A 24,033-nucleotide genomic window follows, 5' to 3' on the forward strand; every position below is an offset into this window, starting at 1 on the left:
ATACACTTTAATTAATGTGCTGTAAATGGAAACGTGGTGTAAATGAGCTGTTCAGTAATGTGTTTTGCATTCAGTCTGTCCTTTTACTGAATGCAGTAGTATTTTCAGATAATAATTGACTCCACAGATAAAGCAGCAGTAGGCAGGCATGCAGATAACTAAGGTGTCTTCCCTTTTAGATTTGTGGTAGACACTGTACTTTTTAAAATAGTGTTGTTCTTTTAAATGACTAAAGTACTGTAATTATTTATTTAATATACTAGCTGTCCCTCACAGCTCCGCCTGCGTAGTAGTGAAACAGGAAAATTTTTAAAAATCGATAACCTCGTATCGCTAGCTAAGCGGAGGAAAGGTATGCTCCAAAACATGGCGACAGGTAGACCGACTTGAACGGAGGCTGGTGCGTGAGTGAGGAGGGCCCCACATAATTTGCAATACGAGTAGTACGTATACACTTTGTCTGCTGAGCTTCATGTGATCACAACTGAGCTGATGGTTCTTTCTTTCTTTCTCTCTCTCTCTCTCTCACTCACTGCAGGATTGTGGGTAATCATCTCCCATTCTCGATCTCCGTCGGCGTTCCTCACTCGTATAGTCAACATCCGTACGAGCATATACTGTTTACTATATAGCATTGTGACCACGTGTGTGTTGTAACATGCAAGTCTCTTTCTTGCTCCCCAAAAGACGAAGCTGAGTTTTTCAGTACTTTAGCAACACCAAGTTTATTCCGCTTGAAACAGGAAGAGCACGGTTATTTATTGTAGCGGGGATCTGCCACTCTCCTATACACAGACACAGCAGTCAAGCAGGGTCATGGCCAGGTTAGTGGCCAAGTAGTACTGTGTCCTGCGCATTATAATGTTACTTGTATCACCCATCCATGGCAGGCGCTTATAGCATGTCCGTAATCTTTTCAGATTTGCTTTTACGGCGAACTGCTACAACGCTGAGAGCCTGCAGTCGCTTCGGGACACACTTCCACGTGTCGTTCCCGTTGGGTGGAATCCCAGAAAGAGTTTAGAAACCTTACAGTGCGTAAAAGCATTTTATATTGTGTCCAAGCATAGTGACTCTTCATGCAAAAGCAACTGTCATTGAATAGGTTCCTTGTTAGTCGCAAAAAAAGAAGATTCCAATGAGCCAACAGATAACAGTGATTCCGTTAGTTAGAGTGAAAAAGTCGTCCTACACAATAACCCTCCTCTCTTTTGTCTCCCTCACACCAGCCATGATTCTTTTCAAAGGCAAAGTGCAGGTTGATTTGTTTTATGTATTTTTACTTTAGATTTTGTATTAATAATTTTTATATGAATAGTTTTGGGTTGTGGAACGACCCAAAATATGAACAATCACGAGTTTCCATTATTTCTTAAGGGAAATTCACTTTGATATATGAGTGCTTTGAATTAAAAGCACGTTTCTGGAATGAATTATGCTCGCAAGCCAAGGTTCCATTGTACTTAATGTCGTATCTGGCTATTTTGATAATCCAGTTAACTTCATAGTTAGTTTGAGCACCGAGAATATCAAGTTAGCTGGAGTTGACTGTATATACAGTACAGATGTTTTTACTCTAACCAAATAGTATGCAGGACCTGTTCTACTGTTTCGTCATTGCCAGCATTCATGACAAAAAATGACAGCACAACTGACATTTCAGCCAGCATTTGTTTGATGTTCAGTGAACAGTGTTCTACATGGTATTTCCTCAAGTTAGTCTGTCATATCAAATGTTCCAAACATTGTTTTACATGCAGAATTTGTTTGTTTTGTGTGTGTGTGTGTGTGTTTGTTTTTGGGTGATACTGATGTGATGCCGGATTTACCCTGCCTAACTTATTCATTTATATATACAAACTCAGTGGTGACCCTATTAGCAGCACCTTACTAGAAGATGATAGGGTCCTTTTGAACTGATTTGTTTGAGGCATGAATTCAGAGTCTTGGAAACATCCGTCAGGGATTTTGTTCCTTGCTGACTTAAAGCATCATGTAGTTCCTGTTGGTTTGTTTACCCTACATTCATGCCTATATATACAAATTCATGTTATAAGTACCCTGCTGTATGTCTGACAGTGCTACATATTTCCAGCTACCAAAAGGCAATTATAACTTGTAGTTGTCCTAATGCCCACAGCATTCCAAAATGCCACACACCGTTTTCTCTCAGTGGGTTACACAAGAAAGCATATATAGATGTTATTACATTGCTTCAGTTACCCCATTGGTGTTAGGACAGTTTTGTGGTGTTGATTGTAAGGGAATGGCTACAAACTCTAGCAGTTACCCCACTGTGGTTTATAAAAGCAAACGCATTAAAGGGAATTTTGTGTTTGGGGTAAAAAGCTTACTACTTAATATATTGTTTGCTACGCTTATTTATGCAGAGTGTCCACTTTGATGCTCTTTTGAAGTATCCACTCCAGGAGGAAATTTTGCTGCTGCACTGAATTCTTCACAAGACATGTTTTTTCTGTTAAACCTATTTAATCAAGTTAAGGGTCACAAAGAGGCCAGAGCCTATCCCATCGGTATCTGGTGCTGGGAATTGTAAGGCGCACTTGCTGCCAAACACACTGTTTACCTGTGATGGTGGTTTATTGTGCTCCTGTGTGTACTGCCAGTTATAGATGGTGAAACTTGCACATTAAAACACAAAATCAATGGAAAGGGGTGGCAGTGGCTGCGTTGTATTCATCCACGCCAAAACTAGTTTGCTTCATTCCTAAGTGGAAATGAAAGTAACTAGATAAAAATGAATTTATTTGAAAAGAAAAAAAATGGGGATTTTATGTGCTTGTTAAGACTGAGACCCACCTGTCCAATATTGTGGTCAAGATTTTCAAAGGAAGCTATCAAAATAAAGATTATTACATTATTAAAACAAATCCTAAGCATCCTTGAATCTGATTATAACTCCGAGTTACAGAATTCAGCTGATGAAATTCAAGATGGTTATCATGGCTCCAGATTCTTCAGGTTGTTGTATGAAGAGCCTTTATAGAAAAGTGTCAAGAAACAAGCCCTTGCTTTATATTAAAAAAAAAAACTGCAAAATATTTACAGAATGTGAGAGAATTTTATAGATCTGTGGTGGAATGTCTTCTGCTCTGAGTAGACTAAAGTTGTTATGTTGTTGTCTTGAATACTAAAGGCTAAATGAAGCACTCTAAACCATGTTATGAAGATGTGTTTAGGTGACAGAGACTGAGCTTCTGGTCAGAATTAATAGAAATGTGAATGCAGCACCGCATTAAAACATCCAGGGTCAGAACTTGTGCCAGAGAGCAGCAGGCCAGTAATCCAAAACAAAAAGCTGAAACTGCTTCCTTGGTCAAAATAGGGATAGAAAAATAGATGTCCTCGTGTGGCTCTGTCGGAGTCATTACCTTAATATCATATGTGACGGGACTTCGAAACTGATATCCATCAGAGTTCACTTGGCTAACCTGACATACTGTAGCCAAAGTGCTTTTGCAAGGATGAATGCACAAAAGTTTCTTCTTTATGATATTCTACATTACATTAAAGGAGACTTCCTCAAAAAAACTACTGGCTACAAGTACTAACACACAGGGAGAGGTGAATTAATTTATCTATTTATTAGTGTTCTGTCAGCAGAGCATTTAAGCATTCTGATAACTTCATTACATATCAGTGTAGTGTGTGTGTGTATAGATATAGATATATATATATATATATATATATATATATATATATATATATAAATAAAGGATATAGATGGCATGCTGGTAAAACAGATTTTATAAAGCCCATGCCGTTAGAAAAAATTTGTTTGGTATACTAAATCAACTGGTATCACCCACTCCTAGTTAACAATAATGAAACACTATAATAGCAGTTACTAAGGATGGAAGAAACTTAACTGACTAGCTGTGTCATATAATATGTGTCTAATATGTCAACTTTACTGTGGCAGATCATGTGGCCCTCTTACCCTAGTAATGGTACTAACCGTATGGCAAGCGTCCAGACCTAGGTTCCATTTTTGTGAGCACTCGCTCTACCAATCAGTTTGTGTTACCTGTTGAGAGGTGCTGACCTTGTTCTCTTTGGTGCATTTTGCACATTTGTTTGATATACTGTATATTTTTACATCAGTGCAGTTCTATATTAATTGAGATTACCATCTGGTAATTAGCTAAACTGTCTTTTGCAGATCATAATCTTGTTGTACACAAAAACAGCTATTGCTGCATTGATTTAGAAGTTACCAAGAGTCAGGTCGCAGTTGATCAGTACTTGGTGGTAGGTGATCTGAGGCATCAACTACATTGACTTCTTACAGTAACTGGCAATTTCTAAGGCAAATGATGGGGAAAACGACTTATTTTTTTATCCCTCCCCCATCTTTTCTTTTCAGCTGGCTTAATGGGCTCGGGGGAACATCGACTAAATTTAGCCGAGATTCTGTCCCAGAGGTATGATGTCCAGGAGCAATCGGAAAATATTCATGGAGTGTACAAGAACTTAGAGCCTGAGAAGAACATCCACTGCTCACAGGTAGAGTAGAAAAACGGAGTTCTGCCATGTTACAGGAATAGCTCTAAGAAAATGACTTAAGACACTGGTTTGTATCCTGCTCTTCTTTCTTCCAAAACCCACCCCACCTCTAAATTCTCAAACTGGATCTTTTTAACTAGCAAGTCAAGGCACTCTGGTAAAGAGTGACTGTCCACCTTTTATTTAATGTCCAGGAGAGCGAGATGCCACTTGAAGAGCTGCTGGCACTCTATGGTTATGAAGTGTCTGATCCCATCCCAGAACACAACAACGAGGACACTGTGCTTCCTCACAGCCTGCCCGACATGACACTGGATAAGGTAAAGAATGTCTTTAGGCCAGCAAATTGCAGTTCTGCCGACTACTGCTAGCTTTAACACCTCCTTATTGTCTTCTCTGTTCAACTTTCCTTAGGAACAGATTGCAAAAGATTTACTTTCCGGTGAAGAAGAGGAGGAGACGCAGTCCTCTGCTGATGACCTGACTCCATCCGTCACATCACATGATGCATCAGACTTGTTTACACATCCTTTAAGATGTGAGTAAATATGAAGATGACAAGGGGAAGGACTTCCTGCACATAGATATGTAAAATCGGTTGAATTCTTGGAATGAAGCTACCCACTGGTTTGAGTGACAACAACTAGATGTTTTGGCTTCATTTGCATCTGTTTTTTTTTCCATTGTTGGATATTAAGGCTCTAAATTAAACATTTTATGTACAGTATTGTGTAGTAAAAAGCAGTTGCAAATACAGTTCAGACGTATTCATGCCATTTGAGCAATTCCCAATTTTAGTGAATAACATCCTATACTGAATTTCTTTTCTATGTAATATTTATGTGGTATTTTCTCATAAATCTCAAGATTTAAAAACAACTGCATTTGTATTCAATCACCACACTTTTTAAAATATTTTCCTACACAAAATTTGTAGTATTGGTTCAGGAGTGTTTTTTGTTTGTTCCAAGCTAACATACTCTGGGTTTAGCCAGATGGTGCTTGTTCACTTCAGTATTTAAATGATGTCACAGATTCTCAATTATATTTAAAGCAGGGCCCTAACAAAGGCTATCGTAGGACATTCATCTTTTTTGGTCTTGAGCCACTCCAAAGTTACTTTGCACTTGGAATCATCATCTTACTGAAAGATGAACCATCACCCAAGCTTCATTTACTAGACTGAAAAGGTTTCTTATAGTAGTGCTTATATTTTCTGCCATCCACTTTTCCTTCTATTTTGAACAAGATGCTCAGTTCCTGTTCATGAAAAGAAACCAGATGGCATCAAACAGCCATGGCCATATATCAATGTGGATGTGGCATTTTTTGAGGTTTGGGCTGCGTTGCATTTGCACCACAAATATCTTTTTGTTATTTAGCCAGAAAGTTCTCTTGTGGTCTCATATGACCAGAAAAACTTTTTCTTGTATCACAACCTTGTCTCAACTCGGTCTCAACTAGTGAACATTGAAGCTCTTTCAATGTGATTGCTAGCATCTCTGTGGTTTCATGTATAGAGAGTTTGCGGGACAGCCTTGTGTGGTCAGTGTATTAAGATGTATGATGTCTCCTCCGCTTCTTATTAATTGATCCAAAAGTGCCAACTGGGACATCCAAATACTCTGTTTGTATCCTTTTCCTATGTTGTTCATGTTTACTTTTAACTATGACTTCTTTAGAATGCTCTGTAGTGTTTATTTTCACCACTGTCCTTTAGAACCACAAGCTACATGATGAGCCCATATTTTGACCTGAAATGATACCTAATATATCTCGATAGTTCCTTTATAGATTGAAAATCAGTTATATAGACGTGTATATTCACACTTTCCATACAATGTTCAAAAACTGGTATATTTTATCACAAAAATATTTATTATGAAATCTTATAGAGGGAACCAAATTCAGTTTTTCAAAATATAACTTTTTATAGTTCGCCATACCTCAAAGAAACAATCTGCTCAGAATTCATGTTTTACATCTCTATTACACATGATATGTTTACTGGATTTTTTTTTTATTTTTTTGTAATTGTTCCATACAAATCAATCAATTTTTATAAAAAGTAGGATTGAGAACGAGTCGACCCCCACCCCTGAGAGAAAAAGCATGGCCAACGGAGTAAAACTTAAGGCTTGTAAATATACCTAAATTGATAAGTTTGATAAGCCAATAGAAATGAATGGAGAAGAAAAAGAAATGCAGAAAGAATTGCTTCCTCGGTGCTTTAAGAGCTTATTCTAAAATATTACTGATTAGATCCTGCCATGTTTTAAAAAAAAAAAAAAAATATGTACAGATCCTCTAACTGAGTATTTGATTTTTTCCAATTTCAAATCGTATAAAGCATTTGTTTCCCACTGACTTAAAAGAGGAGAGTTAGGATTCTTCCAGTTTAGCAAAATAAGTCTGCGTGCCAAAATTGTAGTGAATGCAGTCACAGTTTGTTTGTCCTTCTCCACTTTAAACCCATCTGGAAGAACCCCAAACACAGCTTTTAATGGGTTAGGAGGGATTGTGAGACCAAGGCTGTCTGAAAAGTAATTAAAGATTTTGGTCCAGAATAATGTTAATTTGGTGCAGGACCAAAACATGTGACCCAGTGAGGCTGGGACTTGATTGCAGTGTTTGCAAGTTGGATCCTGCCCTGGAAACATTTTGGCGAGACAGATGTGCTTGATTATATAATTTTGAGTTGAATTATTGTATGCTTTGTGCATATGGAGCTCGAGTGAATTCTCTGCATTGCTACTTTACCACGCCCACCAACTCCAAGACCATTGGATACGACGACAACTCGCAGAGCCACGGCCACCAACTCGGGCGCGATGACACAGAAAGAACGGCGTCATTTATATTCGTCTGTCGTAGAGGCCTCATGTACCTCCAAGCCACCTTGACTGTTCATAGAGGCATGTTTCTCGTGGAGGTGAGTCGCCATATGCAGAGTGTAAAACAGTTTGCGAGGGGTATCCCATGGGATCCTTAAAACAATCCTTTACAACTGAGGTTAAAACACAATGAAGTAAGCAGTCTTTAAAAACCGAGTTTTCAGTTACGACGCACGACTGCTTGCACCATAGCAAACTGTTTTACACGCTACATACATTAATTCGCATCCGCGACAAACATGCGTCGTCTTCACTCACGGACAATTTATATGTTGCTCTCTCCAGAGTTCCATCTTTTCATTCACTTTCTGTTGTATCCTCAAACCCTCCCTTTCTAGACAACTGTGTCTTTCCAAAAGTGTTCAACCATCAATAAATAATTATGCGAAGTTTGTTATGCCGCGGGTTCACTATTGTGTTGTATTTTTCCCTCTCCAGAGTTCCATCTTTTCATTCACTTACTGTTGTATTCTCACACCAACCTGTTTTAGACATCCGTGTCTTTCCAGAAGTGTTTAGCATTCAATAAATAATTATGCATGAGATTGAGCATGTGTCTACCCGGCGTGGGTAAACCGTTGAACCCCATTCAGGCTGCAAACCGTGGAATTCCCATTAAGTGCGACTCATACGCTCCCACTGGTTGCGTCCCTACCCTTTGTGCACACCCCCCTCCCACCTCGCTACTACTGTGGTCGAGTGTCTTGGTGGATTATATTTAGAAAAGCAACCAACGACTCAAGTGACGAGTTGGAGGTGGGCACATGAGCGGGTAGTACATACTGAACAAGAATTTAGCAGACTAGCATGACGGAGGGAGTTGAATGGACGTCCTTCTCCCCTACTCCCGTTCCACACTCTGCGCCGTGCACCCCCATCCCTCCGTCTGGCAAGAGAAGGCGATTGCGGTCCGCCAGTTTTCAGTCACGGACGATTGTGTGTTGGTTCGTTCCGTGCATTGTTACAATGTTGCTTTTCTTGCTGATTTATTACATTACCGATTTTTCAAATGTTAATTTTCTCCCTGTGCTTAAAAATCATTACAAAACCAGCCTGATTATGCAGCGTATGGTAAGCCGCGGGTTGGCTAGTTTTATATATTGCAGAGATGGTGTCTGAGTCCTTGAAGTTGAGCAATATTTTTTCCAGCATGGACGAGGGTGCAAGATGAGGAAAATCGGGCAGGTTCTGTTTAACAAAGTTCCTAATTTGAAGATAGTGAAAGAAATGTGTAGCTGGAATGTTCAATTTGGAATGTAATTGTTCAAAGATTGCAAAGATGTTGTCTATATAAAGATCTCTAAGCAAGTTAATCACAGATTTTTTCTAGATATTAAAAACTGCATATGTTTGCAAAGGTTGAAAGAGGTGGTTCTCTTGCAGAGGTGCCACAGATAAAAGTTTCTCCATCTTGAAATGCTTTCTACATTGGTTCCATATTCTAAATGAGTGAAGCACAATTGGGTTATCAGTATATTGCCAATTAACTTTCATTTATTGGGGCACAGAGCAGGGAAAATAAAGAAGTAGTGCAGGATTTTACTCTGTTGTGGACCAGGCCTGTGTATGTTCTTCTATTTGTGTCCAGGTTTTTATAGCTTGTATGTTTGCTGCCCAGTAATAAAACTGAAAGTTAGGTAGAGCCATGCCATCTTCTGCCTTCGGCCTTTGTAGGGTCGCTCTTTGGATACGTGGATGTTTTGAGTTCCAAATAAATGAGGTTATTGTTGAATCTAATTGCTTAAAAAAATATTTATTGATGTATATTGGAATGTTTTGAAATAAAAAAGAAGTTTAGGAAGAATATTCATCTTAACCGTGTTAATTCTTCCAGCTAGAGTGAGATGAAGGATTGACCATCTATGTAAGTCTTGCTTAATTTTTTTCCATGCAGACAGCGAAATTTTGTTGATAAATAGCTTTATGTTTACTTGTGATGTTTACCCCGAGGTATTTAAACTGTTTTGCAATGACAAAAGGTAGGGTGTCTAATCTAATATTATATGCTTGAGAGTTCACTGGAAAGAGTACACTTTTATTCAGATTAATTCTGAGACTAGAGATCTTTTGAAATTCTGTGAGTGCTGTTAAGACTGCAGGCACAGAATTTTGTGGGTCTGATATATACAGTACCATATCATCTGCATATAGAGAAATTTTCTGTTCTAGTCCTTCTCTGATAATCCCCTTTATCTGATCTGTATTACGACAGTGAACCTCCAGTGGCGTAGCTAGGAGGGGACGGTCCATCCTGGGCGGCACCTATTTGGGGGCGGCATTATTGGCCAAAAGGCTCCGTACAATTCGTGTGTAAGCAGCAGGGTTCGGAAAAATATCACTCATGAAGGAAAATGGTCAAATTCTCTTTTTTTTAACCACAAATGCTTGAAAAGTAGATAAAGAAGATAAACAACTAATTTAGAATTTATAATTTAATTTCGTTATTAATCCGAATGTGTTCTTGCTCTGTGCAGAAAACATCACCACCAATCACTTGTACCCTACTTTGGTTCTGGTTTTCGTAGCGTAATTATATTAAACTAATAATTAGAACATGGCTTATCAGTGTGTCTATACTATATTCTTGTCTAGTTGATGCTTATAAATATATATATAAAAAATGATTGCTGTTTCTTCATATATGAATACATCTATGCAAAATTTATCTTAATTTTTCTCTATACGTCATTTTAATTTTCTATTTAAATAGTTTAACGTATTCAGATATGTTGCAGGGCGGCCTTGTCTGGTACCACGTTCTAGTTTTAAAGTAGTCTGAACAGATGTTGTTGATACAAATTGAAGGTTCTGGATTGGTATACAGTAGTTTGATCCATGTACAAATGTTCGGGCCAAACCTAAATTTCTCCAATGTAGTAAAAAGGTATTTCCATTCAATCATGTCAAATGCTTTTTCTGCATCCAATGATAATATTTCTGGGGCGTTTGACTTAGTTGGTGAGTATATTACATTAAACAGGCGTCGAAGATTGGAAGATACTGTTTACTGGATTTTACAATTAAACTGTGAAATTCCCAACAGTTTTTTTTTTTCTCTCTTTTAAATTGCTTGCTTCATAATTTCAGTATCACTAACTGTATATCGTAATTGTGCATCTACAACTAATTCAAAGCAAGGTAATCTTTACTTTATTGCTATTTACTTTGCTAATAGCTTGTATGAAGCCTTAGGGTTGCGTGCTGTAGTAGGTATTTGCCAGCATAAGTATTATCATATTTGTGTCACCCATGTGTTTTGCAATTTATTGTGCCGGATGATCCATCTACATTAGTATAATTTTGTTCATTTGACTGTCTTATGTAGACGTCTTAAAATGAACTACACCCAGCCTTATGAATCAACCAATGGTTAAATTTCAATTAAAAACAATCAAATTGACTGACAGACATTCACATATACATTAGAATGGAGTAACCTGAATGAGCAAGGTGTTGTACATTATTTAAAATGTTACGTCAAGTCTTGAAATTCAGCATGGGATTGCAGGTACACATTTATTTGGCAAGCAATCTCTCTTGCTTGTTGCAATAATACTCAGCCTTTTTATATCACTCTTTAAATTACTTTTTGTTAAGCTTGCATGTATAGGGATGTTGCCTAAGTGTCACAGTTACTCTTCACCTGCACAGGCAGCAGCATAGTTTGGCAGTAAGCTTGATCAGTGGAGCTGCATAAACGTGAAATCAAGTAAAAGTACTAAACATCTTGATACTATGCCCACCCCAAATATCAAAGTGAACATTTTATATATTGTCCACCCCAAGTTAACTTTAACTTTTTTTTTTTTTGGCTTATGGTGCATTGTATGTAACACTTGCAAATTATGCAGTGACGCTCCTCCACTTAAAAGTACCTTCTGTGTATGGAAAGTGACATGATCAAAGAGAAAAGTGGAATTGGCACACTTCAAATGCTTGTAATACATCTATGAAACCCATACAGAATTACTAATGATAACTTAAAGAAGTTAAACACACTCGTTACTTTAGAATTCTGCAACCCAATCCAGCTGAAAAAAAGGTGTGTAGTCATTATCCATCCATATTTTGTACAAGTTTTGTCATGGTCAATCTGTTTTTCTGTCACAAAAGGAATTGCTGAAAGGACTAAATGTTGCATTGTAATGATTTTTAAGTATTCCCTCCTTTTTTTTTTTTAAATCTGATATGAACTTTAAGTACAACTTATAAATTCTACTTCTAAGTAATTTAAAAAAAAAAAAAAGCTGAATTTTAAATGAAACACAAAGTGTAGGGTATATTTTAAAAAAGAAAATAAAGCATCTTGTGTTAGGTAGATTAAGTTTATGGAGTTGCCCAATTTGATAAGTTTGCAAAACGAGGCGCCTGTAGTCAAAGAATAAAATAAAGGATTTTTTTTTTTCCCATGCCAGATTCAGCAAATGTATAACTAAAGTAAACTTAATTTGTTATTACACCTTTTTGTTTTAGCAATTGTGTGTCAAGCCATCAGCCTCCAAATGACACATTAGATGAGGTCCCCAAGTGTGTTTTTCAGGACAGTGAAAATTCTCTTTAAAATGGCAATTTTCATTTTTTTTCCCCTATTTTTAATAAGAATAGAAACCAACTTTTGTTTGCTGCAATTAATTTTTAAAGGTTTCCCAACAGAAAATATGGGATCTCAGGTTCAAGAGCTAAATAAAACAGGATCAGGGGCATAATACTTTTAGGGCATTGAACAAGGCTTTAGAATGTGTTGTTAGTACCCCCCGTTAACCAAAAAGGAGACCAATACACTAGAAAAATCTGTCCAAATTAACAAATATTGTATGGTGTAGATCAATACTTGACCATTATCTTGACTTGGAAAAATGGATGTATTTGGTAAGTGCAGGCAACTTTTTTTTTTTTTTTTAATTTATTGAAAACGCTGAACTTTAGAACACAATTTTGTATGGCAAATGCATTTTTACCAGGTTTGTGAAGAATTAACTTAGACTTGAAAAATACCTTCCTTATTCTTTGTAACACTGATTATATAAAAATAATAGTCTTTGATGACAGGACAGTCAAAGTCCTTTTCAGGCTGAATTCACAGGTAGCAATATGGGGACAGAAAATATTGAGCCATGCTGAAAGATGCAACAGGGAAGGGAGTGTTTTAATGATGGCCAAAGAAACATTTCCTAGTCAATACTATAGCACAGGACTACAGAAAGCAATGTTTTGCAACAGATCTTACTATTATTTATAATAGTGGTTAAAATTCATGTAACTCGCACCTAATGAAATGGCCTAACAAATGTTGAAGTCTGACAATAACAAACCAGCCACCCATCCATTTAACCTTTTGACATATTGATGTCAAAACTCGTCTTAACATACCCAGAATATACTGCAAGTACCCTCACGAAGCATTAATTGGGGATGTATGCCTAAAGATCTGGTGATCCTACTCTATACAACATATATATTGTCTAAAACAATTCTTCCTGTGTTAAGAGCCTATCATCTCCTCTTTTTTTGTTTTTTTTGTTTACATTAATAATGGTGGTACTTTGTTTTAAACAGCAAACTCAATTGCAGATGATGATAAGGAAACCTCCTCTAACTCCTCAGAGGACGACTCCGAAGATGATTCTATTTTTTCCAGTGATGGCAGAAAGGTAACTCACAATGGGAGGGTGAATTATTACACACATTTCTATAGCTAAGTTTACGAGGAGGCAACAGTCATGAGCACTGCTTAAACAGCAGGAGGAGGCCAAAACAACCAACAAAAATGTATGTCCTCCTCTCTTCAACAGGTATAGTTAGGGGTTATTGCCTCATAGTAGCAGCAGTAGTAGTAGTAGGTTACCTTTTTGTTTAAAGACACTTTACCAGCTAGGTACCATCTTTCTGAATCTTGCTTTTACCATTGCCACCCCATAGCCTTTCACTGTTTGTTCTGATGGTCCTAAGGGTGGCTGTTCCAGTGTACCTTCCCTTGTTTCTCTTGTACTTTAACACTTTCAGGCTCCTTCTAAATCCAGACATAAGTGTTAGGTAAATTCCATCACACTTTCCCACCCCTTTTTTAGTATGACTTCTCATCATAGTTTTATATACTGTACATGCAAGATCACATAGTAATCTGTATTCTCAAGAGCGACATATTAGAGGTCCAATTTCTCCGCCCTTTGTCTATGATGCCAAACTATTTAAACTTTGAAGATGGGCTCAAGAACTCTTTTTAATGAGCACTTTTTTTCTAACAGATTGCAATTCTAACTCCCTAAACGTCAGCCAGATCAGCCTTGTGGTAGCTTTAAGTACTTAATGTTTCTTATTTCACCAATGTGTAGTTGTATCTAATATTTTTACTTTCTATATTTAAAACATTGTCTTTAATTACAAGAAGCTTTGAGTACCACATATCTGCCCAAGAATGAATTGTATCCAGGTTTCTGTATAAGTGTCTTTGACTTAAGGGTATCCATGATTTCACCTAGATTAGTCAATCCTTCATTTTCTAACCCAGTTACACGTGCGCACACACCCACACACACACACACACCAGCCACACACGGGGGCCAATTTAGTATTGCCAGTCCACCTAAGTTGCATGTCTTTGGACTTTGACTGCAAATTTGATCCACGTCTTAGTTATTTTGTATCAAGATCATTTATATCTATTGCAATGGTCCTTGAGGGATCCATTTTTTACATTCAACTAATTTAGAAACTTTTCTCGCACTTTAGCCTTTTTTATTTTATTTTTATTAAGGTAATTTTGCAACCATCTACACAGTAAGCCTTATTCTCCCACTTTTTATTTTGATCACTACTTGCAAATGAGATACTTTATCAAAAGCTTTCGGAAATTTGAGATAAATATTTTACACAACATTTATCATCAATTTTGATATTTAATCAAACATCTCCCTGACTAAATCCAAGTTAAATATTTCTTAATATAAAGTTTTAATTGTTTTCACAATCTTTCCCTAAATTTTCATTAATTTACCCATGATGTGTACTGCTCAGTCTTCAGAAATCTATTATTCAATCATTCCTGAAAAATAGTTATGCATTTTTTTTTCCCCCCAAAAAAAAAAACACGTAAAAAGTGTTGCATTTTTTTTTTTGGCATGAAGAATTACATTTTTATTAAACATCACAAGTATAATAATGATACAAATAATAGCAATAGAAATGAACAGTAATAATAATACTACTAATCATGCCAAGACAATATATAATCTCAAAATGAGTCCTTTGTGTTGTAAATCTTAAAGCATGGTGAAAGACACAATTCGGCAACCCAGTTGGGACAATAATAGCATGTTTCCTTTTGGGTTTTCTTTCCAGATTTATCAGTTTTTGAATAGCACGCTACACAGGTACAAGTTAAATTCTTTTTTTTTCCTCCCCCTCCTAATGCCCCCCTGATTGGAGGTATATAATCAATAAAATGTCCATCAATAAGGGTCTCTTTTGCGAAAGTGTGGACAGATGGATGTGCGGCAATGATTTGTTCTATAATCTGGTGTGTAAAGTTTGCATGAGATACAGTTTCACTAGCTTTTTGTTTATATAAGACGTATAAGATGAGTGCATTCCAAATACACTGTTCCACCAGATGATGAAATCTCTTTTTGTAGTATTTCTTTTGTTGCCCTCGTATAACGGGATAGAAAGTCAATTCTTGATCAGAACGCCTATCGTGCTATTGTAGCTGACCACAGCACAAGGCTTTATAACCTGCTTGTACAGTGGCTGTAGCTTCATTATGTGCAGTGCTAAGAAGACAAACCTCTTTCTTGTCTTTCTGTTTCAGTGTTACCACTTTACCCTTTTGCCAAGCTACTAGCATACCTCACTGTAATTTAGTTCTGCCAAAGTCTTCAAGCATGCCACGACGGTTGGTACACACTTTCCATTTTCATCAGTCTTTCTTTGCAGCAAGATGTCAGATAGCTCTGGCAAAGTATAGAAATTGGCCATGGTTACACAATAACCTTGATCCAGCACCGATGATCTAGCAACCGTACTGATCATATTTCAAATCAAGCATTGTCCCTTTCCCCCTGTACAGAACCAAATGTATCCTGTTTTAGATTCACAAAGCTCGTAAAACTTAATGCTAAATCTTGCTTTTTGTTGCAATGTACTGTATCCGTGACAGTCTGCCCTTTATAATACCATGAGACTTTCATCGATGCTGACATCACAGTCCAGAATGTAAACGCTCCAAAATTCTGCTACAGTGGCCTGGTATCTCCCAAATTTTCTTCAGTTTCGGTGCTGAGTGGGTATTCTCATCAAAGTCTTCATTGTTGGTAAAGTGCAGATATTTCATAATAAGTGAAAACATACGCTCAGATGCAATTTCTCCATTGAGAGCACATTTACAGCCAGAGTGATTCTTGATTCTGCACTCCGTGCAGTTGCCGGAGTGATACTCGGGACTAACGCTAAGGAGGCTATGGTTGAGGTGTTTTTTACATTTCATTTATGTTTACAGTAAGATCACCAATTTACCATAGTACAAAAACAATTGCCTGGTACAGAGATTTATTGGATTTCATTTTGTAAATCCTAGTAGCATCTCCTTCACGTGTCCAAAGTAACTGAGTTTTTCCCTTAATATTTATAGCTTCTGAGAAAACTACAAGTGAAAACCTGAAAAAATAGAGAGCATCTAATATGGATATTTTAGTTCATCCTTATTTTTCCTAATACACTTCACTTATTTCACAATCTATTACTGCTAAAATAGTGAAACACCTCCTTGTTGTCAACTTTTGCATTATTCAGTGTTCCTCTCTGACTGCCTTTTGACATTGCTGATACTTTTTTCAGCCATTTCTGTAATGTACTGTTACACCCTATATTTAGTGCTTCAGTTATTTGTCTTGGACATATTGCACACTACTTTTTTATTCTTTCTGTTAATTTCCTAGCTCCTTGTATATCTACTGAGGAGTTCTTTTAAATAATTCTTTTAAATTTCCTTATGCTTCTAAATCTTGGGTAATGCTTGGCCTGCTCTGTGTGTAATTAATGTTTTGCTTTATTTGTTCTTCCTCTATTTTGCAGGATATTATGGTAGGGCCACAATATCAGGCATTGATACCCCCATTAAATCGGCACCGGTACCAGGAGAGAGGTTAGTCTTGAATATCAAGTCCATAGAACTCTCTGTGCGCATGCATGGTTGGCCTTCACTTCACTGGATCTTTATATTGTGAAAAAAATGAACTGCTTGGAATTCTGGAAGTTAATATCATGGTAGCAGGAGATTTTTTGTCTTTTTTTTTTTTTTAATACTGTCAATAATGGCATGCATGTCATCATTAGTCTGTGGCAGTCCAAAGTCATACTTTGTTCTTGCAGTATTTACAAGGTTTGGTCCATCTATCCATCCATTATCCAACCTGCTATATCCTAACTACAGGGTCACGGGGAGGGGGGGTTCTGCTGGAGCCAATCCCAGCCAATATAGGGTGCAAGGCAGGAAACAAACCCCAGGCAGGGTGCCAGCCCACCGCAGGGCACACACCAAACACAAACACTAGGGACAATAGAGGATCATCAATGCACCTAACCTGCATGTCTTTGGACTGTGGGGGAAACCAGAGCAGGTTTGGTCTACCTATACTGGAAATAAAATGTTTTTACTAGTATCTGTCAGCCACTACCATTCACTAAGTATCCAAGTGATTTTGGCTCTATATTGAATTTCAGTGGATCACATGGTGTCATTGGCTGACTGTGGGCCTGCTGCATGCAAGAATTAAATGCACCATGTGGTGTATGACAGGTAAATGCAAATGTATTGCCTATGATTTGCAAGAAGCCTACCTTTAAAGACTGTGAGTTTGATTAGAAAACATTATAGATGAATGCTCTCCGGACACATGCTCAGTCTGCTGTATTACTTTTGATATTTCATTCTCTTCTCCTTGTTTACCATTATTCCACTATGTACCACAATGCAAAAGATCAAGCACTTTATTCAACACAGTTGAATTAATTTTAAGGGTAAATCTAGGCTGTATTGTAAGCTGGCACGAAAATGTGTTTGCCAAGTTAATATCAATTATACGTAAAACACCTTCTTGTCCACATGACTAAAAAGTCACCTTTTTTTTTTTTTATTAATATGTAGCAGCATTTTGGTCACACTCGCAGACTGTTTTAAGTCTGAATGCTTCCAAAGCTCTCAGCCAGTGTTTTTGATTCAGCTCGCTACTTGTACATCAGGTCTGTTCTTGCGCCAGTATTACATGACAGAACATATTGCAAGTTAAAGTGAAATATAATGATGAACTGTCTCAATGTATGACTGAAAAATCTGTTTGGCTAGAATAGAACAAGTGAACCTGTAAGGCAATAAAGAGTAGATCTTTTATTATTATCTGTTGTAGGTCAGATCAGGATTGATCCATATCTCCCTAAAACCACCAAAGTAATCTGGCCAAAGTATGTAATGGTCTTCTACACTTATCATTGCCAACTACCCTTTACCAGGTATATCATTCAGCAATGAAACTACAAGAAACCGTTGTTTATGCTTTATTCACAAGTAAATTAAAATGGAAATTCTAAGCCTGCTTTCAATTTATGGTGCCCTTCTCCTCAGACTGCTTCTCTGTGTTACATGAATTGTCATATACAAAACGAGTACACATATTGCAAATACAAGATTATAATCTGAGAATGTTTATTGCAAAAAAGCATTAATAAAATAAGTGGTACTCTCTCACAGGTCCAAGGGCACTGGTGTGACTCCCAGCTGATAGTCACTAAGAAAACCGAAGCAAATACAAGAATGTGCAAAATTCACAGAGCGCTTTGCTTTCCTCCGATGCACAAAGTGTCTGTGTGTGTTTTGTAGTGAATTAGCAACTCAAACTTCAAAGTAAGGTGGTCTTGCATTGCAGGTTTATGCCCTGTAATGGGCACATGTTGCACCCAAAGCTAGTTTCCACTTTGTTTTGGATGCTGCAAAGATATTAAAAATTGCTTTGGAAAATGATAAATGTTTTGCTAATTGGCTATTGATTAGTGTGCATATGGAAAAGAAAACGAATATAAAGTGTATTTCTGCCCTGAAAAAATTAGCTTAGAAACGTTAGTATTATTAGTAAATGTTTGATTCACATGTGTTGCTGAGGTTGCAATTTGTGCATAATAAATGTATTTTAGTAAACGTGCATATTTTGATTATGACTGTACTAGTAGTTTCCACCTACTGGCTGACCATAAAAAGTGATGTAATGGTCAGTTGGCACTACACTCATTAACCTGTTTTCACTGGTCCCACGCTGCCTACTTTTCTACTACTGTTCTTCTGCCAACAGCATGTGAAAATGAGGATCAGCTCCTCTGGGATCCACATGTCCTTCCTGAGAAGGAAGTTGAGCAGTTCCTTCTACGAGTTGAGAAACGTGGCCGTGAAGAGGCAAACTGGGAGATGTTGCCTGATGGGGCGCTGGTCAGGGATAACGAGCAGGTTAGAAACCCTCTTCGTCTTCTGGACTTCCTTAATTTTTATGTTTTCTGACATTATAATTTTATTGCAGGGGCTATATGAGCTAGTGAAATGCAGCTTCAATGTAGAGGAAGCACTTCGAAGATTAAGGTTCAATGTAAAAGTAATCAGAGGTGAGACTATGCCCCAACCCCACCTATGCTCTAGAGTCCACAAATAATCATTTATTTTCTGAGGGGGAAAAATGTAGATGTCTTAGCCACGTTTTCTCTGCCTGTAGATGAGCTCTGTGCCTGGAGTGAGGAAGAATGTCGGAACTTTGAGCATGGCTATCGGGTGCATGGAAAGAATTTCCACCTCATACAGGCTAACAAAGTAGGTAACCCTGTGTGAGAGCAAGTGAGTGATTGTTCAGTTTTTCTGTACATTTGGCTAAATGTTTTCACAACGGTTGAGTGGATATAAACCAGAAAGGGAACGCATTTTTATCATCACATTTTACATTATTTTGTTTGTCTGATTGATTTATTGTAAAGGTTTAAAGTAAAGCTTGTTTCTGACGCTATTAAAATGCACTTTTGGGTCACTGTTCCAGTTCTGTGTGGTATTTGTCTACTGTTGAGTCTGTTTCTTTCCCATAGCCTGAATATTTAGTTAATTGGTTAGTGTATAGCTTATAAACATTATTTTTGGTAATAGTGTTCTTTAAGTTTAAAGGTAGACCATTTTGGAGGTTGAAATATATACGAGCTGTTCAGGCTCTCCTCGTAAGATTAAAACTTCTTGTCTTCATTCCCACCAAACCACAAGACTTCTGTACTGAAAGGTCCTCCCATGTTGAACTTAATTACAAATTTCCCTGTAACTCTGAACAAAAGCATCTGCAATAGCTTTTGTAGCCACAAGCTACTGTTGTGACCGCTGTCAAGCTAGACATGTACTATTTAATCTGTCCATTTTTCTGATTATTTGATTACGTTCTCCGCAGTGGTTCAGGACCCACTCAACACTACTTTTTTCAGGGACTCTGATTCAATTCCCAATGTCTGTGAGTGGGTTTCTGGTGGTATTTGATTGTACTGTAATGTACCAAAGATGTGTATGCTAGATTAATTGATCTGTATGCAAGTATAGATATGTGTGCAAACTGAGGCCCGAACTCCTATGGAATGAGGATTGATAAACCTCGGATTTCTTTGTATTAGTGCCCTTCATTGATGAATATAAATGTAAAGCATTATCTAAAACACATTCATATAAAATTCACCATTTTAATCTGCATCTTCTGCTTTCTTTTCCCTACCCTTCATTGCCTTTCTACTACCACCCAATCCCATTACATTCTTACAGGTTCGTACACGATCTGTGGGTGAATGTGTGGAGTATTACTACATGTGGAAAAAGTCTGACCGACATGATTATTTCACACAACAAAGCAAATTTGGCAGAAGAAAATACAGCCTTCCACCTGGAGCGATGTAAGCGTTCAAGTTTCTGGCTATATTCACTTAACCTCCAAAAAATCCACTTGTGTTGTTTCAGCTCAGTTACAGTAAATAAGGGTTCAGATTCCTAAGTTACAGGTCTTTAATTGTTTACTATTGCTGATCTAATGATTTCCTGTTATGTGTGAGGGTATTTTCACACCACTGTGCATGTGTCTCCTTCCTTTTTCTCAACTTTCTTCTCCAGGGACTATGTTGACCAGGATATAGACAGTGGCGATGTCGATAGTGCTAGTCATGCTCAAAGCTCACCGGCCCTTCAATCAACCACTAGTGCCCAAGACTCCCAGTTTGACCAGGATGCCCTTGATCTGGAGGGCACAGGTAAGCGCTGCCTCACCCTCTTAATCACCTGCATTGGCTCACGTTTGTCTGTGGTTAGGTTTTAGAAGCATGACTCACACTTTGTCTGTTACACTTACGCTTCCTCACATAATTAATATGGATTGCACCCCATTGCACGCTTGCGCCCTGTCTTTTTCACTCACCCATTTTCTACAACCACTGAATGCTGCAGAGGCCTATTCTAAATGTCTGCCTTTGCATATGTTTTTGTAATATAATCCTTATCTGCAGAGAATGCAGTATCTTCTGCGGCACTGTCACTGTAGACTTGATTTCATTTTCACTATTTTTGTTCTGTTTTGTTTGTTTGGTTCTTTGTTTTTTTGGTGCTTTTTGTTCTTGTATGTTTTGTTTATGATTATTTCTTTATCCAACCAGAAGAAGATTCCCTGAAATACACCTCTTACTCTCAAGGGCGCCCCAGCAGGAGACAGCATGTGCACATTCATTTAAAACCGTGATTTCACATCAAACAACAATAATACTGAGGTGCATGCAGGTACAATCAAAAAAAATGTTTTGGTTTATGCAAAATCTAGGGAGTTCACAAGTGGGTAACTTGTGAGACAAGGTCTTTCCAAATTGCATGCATCACAGACTCTCTACAGGGTTCTTTTAGAGTGAAAAGTTTGATTAGCAAACGCAAAGTGTACAAAATGTTTTGTGGGGCTCCCTATTTATCTAAAAGAGTTTTTCTTATGTTCCGTGCGTACTACATTTTGCATTTTGTCCTTTAATAAAGAGCTCGAGGCGTCTTAATCAGCAGAATAATTGCAAATGTTTTCAAATGTTCTGTACTACTTGGACATCTTGTTCCAATCTGTATTTTCTTTGCAAATTAACTTGTTCAAGAAGTAAAGACAAAGTTCTATGTTGCCAGATAGTGTAAAGTCATAAAATTAAATCTGCTAGTTGTGCAAGTATTCAACTGCCAGCCTCCCTTGCTCCACTACCAACACATAGGCTCCCCTGGCCCACCCACCCTTCCACCATTAATGTATGGTTAAGATGTTGTTGGTGAAACAACAGTTTTAAGTATTTTGTGACTGGTGTCCACCAACTCTGTATGCTGATTTGTGGTCTTTTTTTTTTTGACCATTCCTATTCGCCTCACTTGTAGACCATCACTTTTTAAAATAGTGCCACTGATTCCTTTTGGGGTTAGAGGCAGGATTATGGCTAGCCTACTCCAGGCCATTCACCCTTCTACTTCTTACACACTTGAGTACTGTTTTGGTTCTGTGCTCAAGATTCTTGTCCTACTGAAAAGTGACTTTTTTTACCCAAACTTTATTTTTTAGCAGACTGGAATAAGCTCCTTTTTTTGTTGTTTTCTCGTAATGTGCTGTGTCCATTTTTATTTAATCTGCGACCAATTTCATAGTCCTGCTGAACAGAAACTTCCCTGTAGCTTGATGCTGTAGTCTCAGTATTTGCATGTTTTAGGGTGGAAGCAATATGTGCCACACGTTATTCTTTTAAATGTTTGGCCACAAAGCTCAATTATTTTCTCTTGTTTGACAGCCAGACTTTCTGATACAACTTTGCTGCTTGCTGGCAAGCACCAAATATTTTTTTTGTATTATTGTTATTATTGGATAAATGATTTGGTTCCGTTCTCTAGTAAAGACCAGTGTTTCCAGAGTCTTTCTGGCTAAAGTTGACTGCTGTGCTTTTACTTCATTTCTTCACTCTTCAGTAAGCTATGGAACTTTGCTGCAAATTTTTTAGGATGTTAGAATGTTGGTCTCTTCTTGGCTTCCCTAAAAATTCTCATGTTATTGCAGATGTTTTTCCCAGCTTTGATAATGTCTGTGAATTCCAATGCGGCTTTCATTTTTGATTTTTGTATTACAGTGCTCAGAAAAGATCTAAAAAACTTGATTCATGCTTTTTCTGATCTTCATCACACAATCGTGGAATTCTTTAGAATTTTCTTTAGTTCTCTTTTTAATACTGTCCTTTGATTATCATAGCATTTACTGACACAATTAGTATTAAACAATAAATTAACAAAGATGGGTGGGGTGTTGGGAATAAAGTCCTTGCATGGGTGTGTGTACAGTATACATGGAGTTTCTTACTGTGGACTTTAAGTCCATGTTCAGACTGTTTGTAATTTCTGAATGAGCACATGGATTATTATTTTCATTTTTTTTTTTTATTTTTATTTAATCACTTGTTGGACTGCTAGGTTTTGATCGACTATTTTAGAGTGAGGTCTGCACAAACCTTTTCATTGATTCCAATTACTACTGCCTACTTTATTCATGTATTTTAGCTTCACTTTATCCTGTTCACATTTTTCCAAACATGGAGACAAGATCAAAGAGAATACTGTGCAGAACAAATGTATTTGTGAAATGGAATAGTAGCCATTGAAGTCCTTCAGTTCACGTAAGGAATTCATCCCTAATTGTAATTTCTTAACTATAATTGGGGCACAAACTCAAAATCAGCCTGGTTTTCCAAATATGTAAGATCTGTATTTACAGTGTTTGAGTTGGTAGGAAAAAAGACAAATTCTTAAATAGGGATGCAATAATACCGATATTGGTATCTGGTTTGGTCCAATACAGTGCTCATATACTTGTACTTGTAAAAATGCACTTATGCCTATAACTGATACTACTAACACATACACACATGGTTATGTGAATGTTAAGGAGCAAAAATGTTTGTGCGGAAGTTCTTTGACTTTAACAAGGAAAACCGATAGCCTATAGTGGAGTGTAAACTGTGCTCTACTAAATGATCAAGAGAAGGTACAGAAACAAGTTAATATACGCAAATAACCTAATTAGACATCCCAATAATAAACATAAGAATGAGCACGGCAAACTTGCCACCGACAGCGTGCAGTATAAGTCAATGTTGCGGCAGACTTTAGCAAGGAGAGAACAGAAAATAACAGAAGCTCTTGCCCCAGTATATTGTTCCTGATGATCAACCACTGTTGGTTGTTCACAATGTGGGATTTTGGCGCCTCCTGAACATGTTGGAACCCAAGTACAACATTCCAAGTTGTACCCAGATTAGACGTCATCTTACCAAGGATGCTCAAGTTTCGTTAGAAAAAAAAAAAAGCATGTCAGCAACTTGTTGGGCAACAGCACTCACTTTCACATTTGGAGTAATAGTGTTTGTCCAATGTCTGTCATCAGCTTAACTGCACAGTGAATAGATGAGAATTTTGCTCTCCAACAGGTTATACTGCATGCAAAGTAGTTTCAAGGCCCCCATACAGACCAAGCATCAGTGGATGCATTTCAGGAAATTTGTTATGTGCACATTG

General features: G+C 37.5%; 1 protein-coding gene across 8 annotated transcripts in view; it reads left to right on the forward strand.

Moving 5' to 3' along the window:
• Nucleotides 1–24,033, forward strand: part of mier2 (mesoderm induction early response 1, family member 2) — a 61,951-nt gene that overhangs the window by 30,474 nt on the left and 7,444 nt on the right. For 4 of the 8 annotated variants that reach the window (XR_005635377.1, XR_005635378.1, XR_005635379.1 and 1 more), the window contains exons 2-11: nt 4,388–4,527; nt 4,722–4,847; nt 4,942–5,065; nt 12,978–13,072; nt 16,491–16,560; nt 18,758–18,909; nt 18,980–19,061; nt 19,169–19,263; nt 20,239–20,366; nt 20,581–20,717. Coding sequence is in view for 5 of the 8 variants with exons in the window: in XM_039766873.1 (XP_039622807.1) it covers nt 4,396–4,527; nt 4,722–4,847; nt 4,942–5,065; nt 12,978–13,072; nt 16,491–16,560; nt 18,758–18,909; nt 18,980–19,061; nt 19,169–19,263; nt 20,239–20,366; nt 20,581–20,717 (1,141 nt within the window). In the remaining 3 variants the exon portion in view is untranslated. Of the gene's footprint in view, nt 1–4,387; nt 4,595–4,721; nt 4,848–4,941; nt 5,066–12,977; nt 13,073–16,490; nt 16,561–18,757; nt 18,910–18,979; nt 19,062–19,168; nt 19,264–20,238; nt 20,367–20,580; nt 20,718–21,116; nt 21,238–24,033 lie in introns of those variants that run through there. The other 4 variants (XM_039766875.1, XM_039766877.1, XM_039766876.1 and 1 more) reach the window with 4 other exon arrangements.

The sequence above is a fragment of the Polypterus senegalus genome, chromosome 10 (assembly GCF_016835505.1).
Source record: "Polypterus senegalus isolate Bchr_013 chromosome 10, ASM1683550v1, whole genome shotgun sequence".
Classification (NCBI taxonomy): domain Eukaryota; kingdom Metazoa; phylum Chordata; class Cladistia; order Polypteriformes; family Polypteridae; genus Polypterus; species Polypterus senegalus.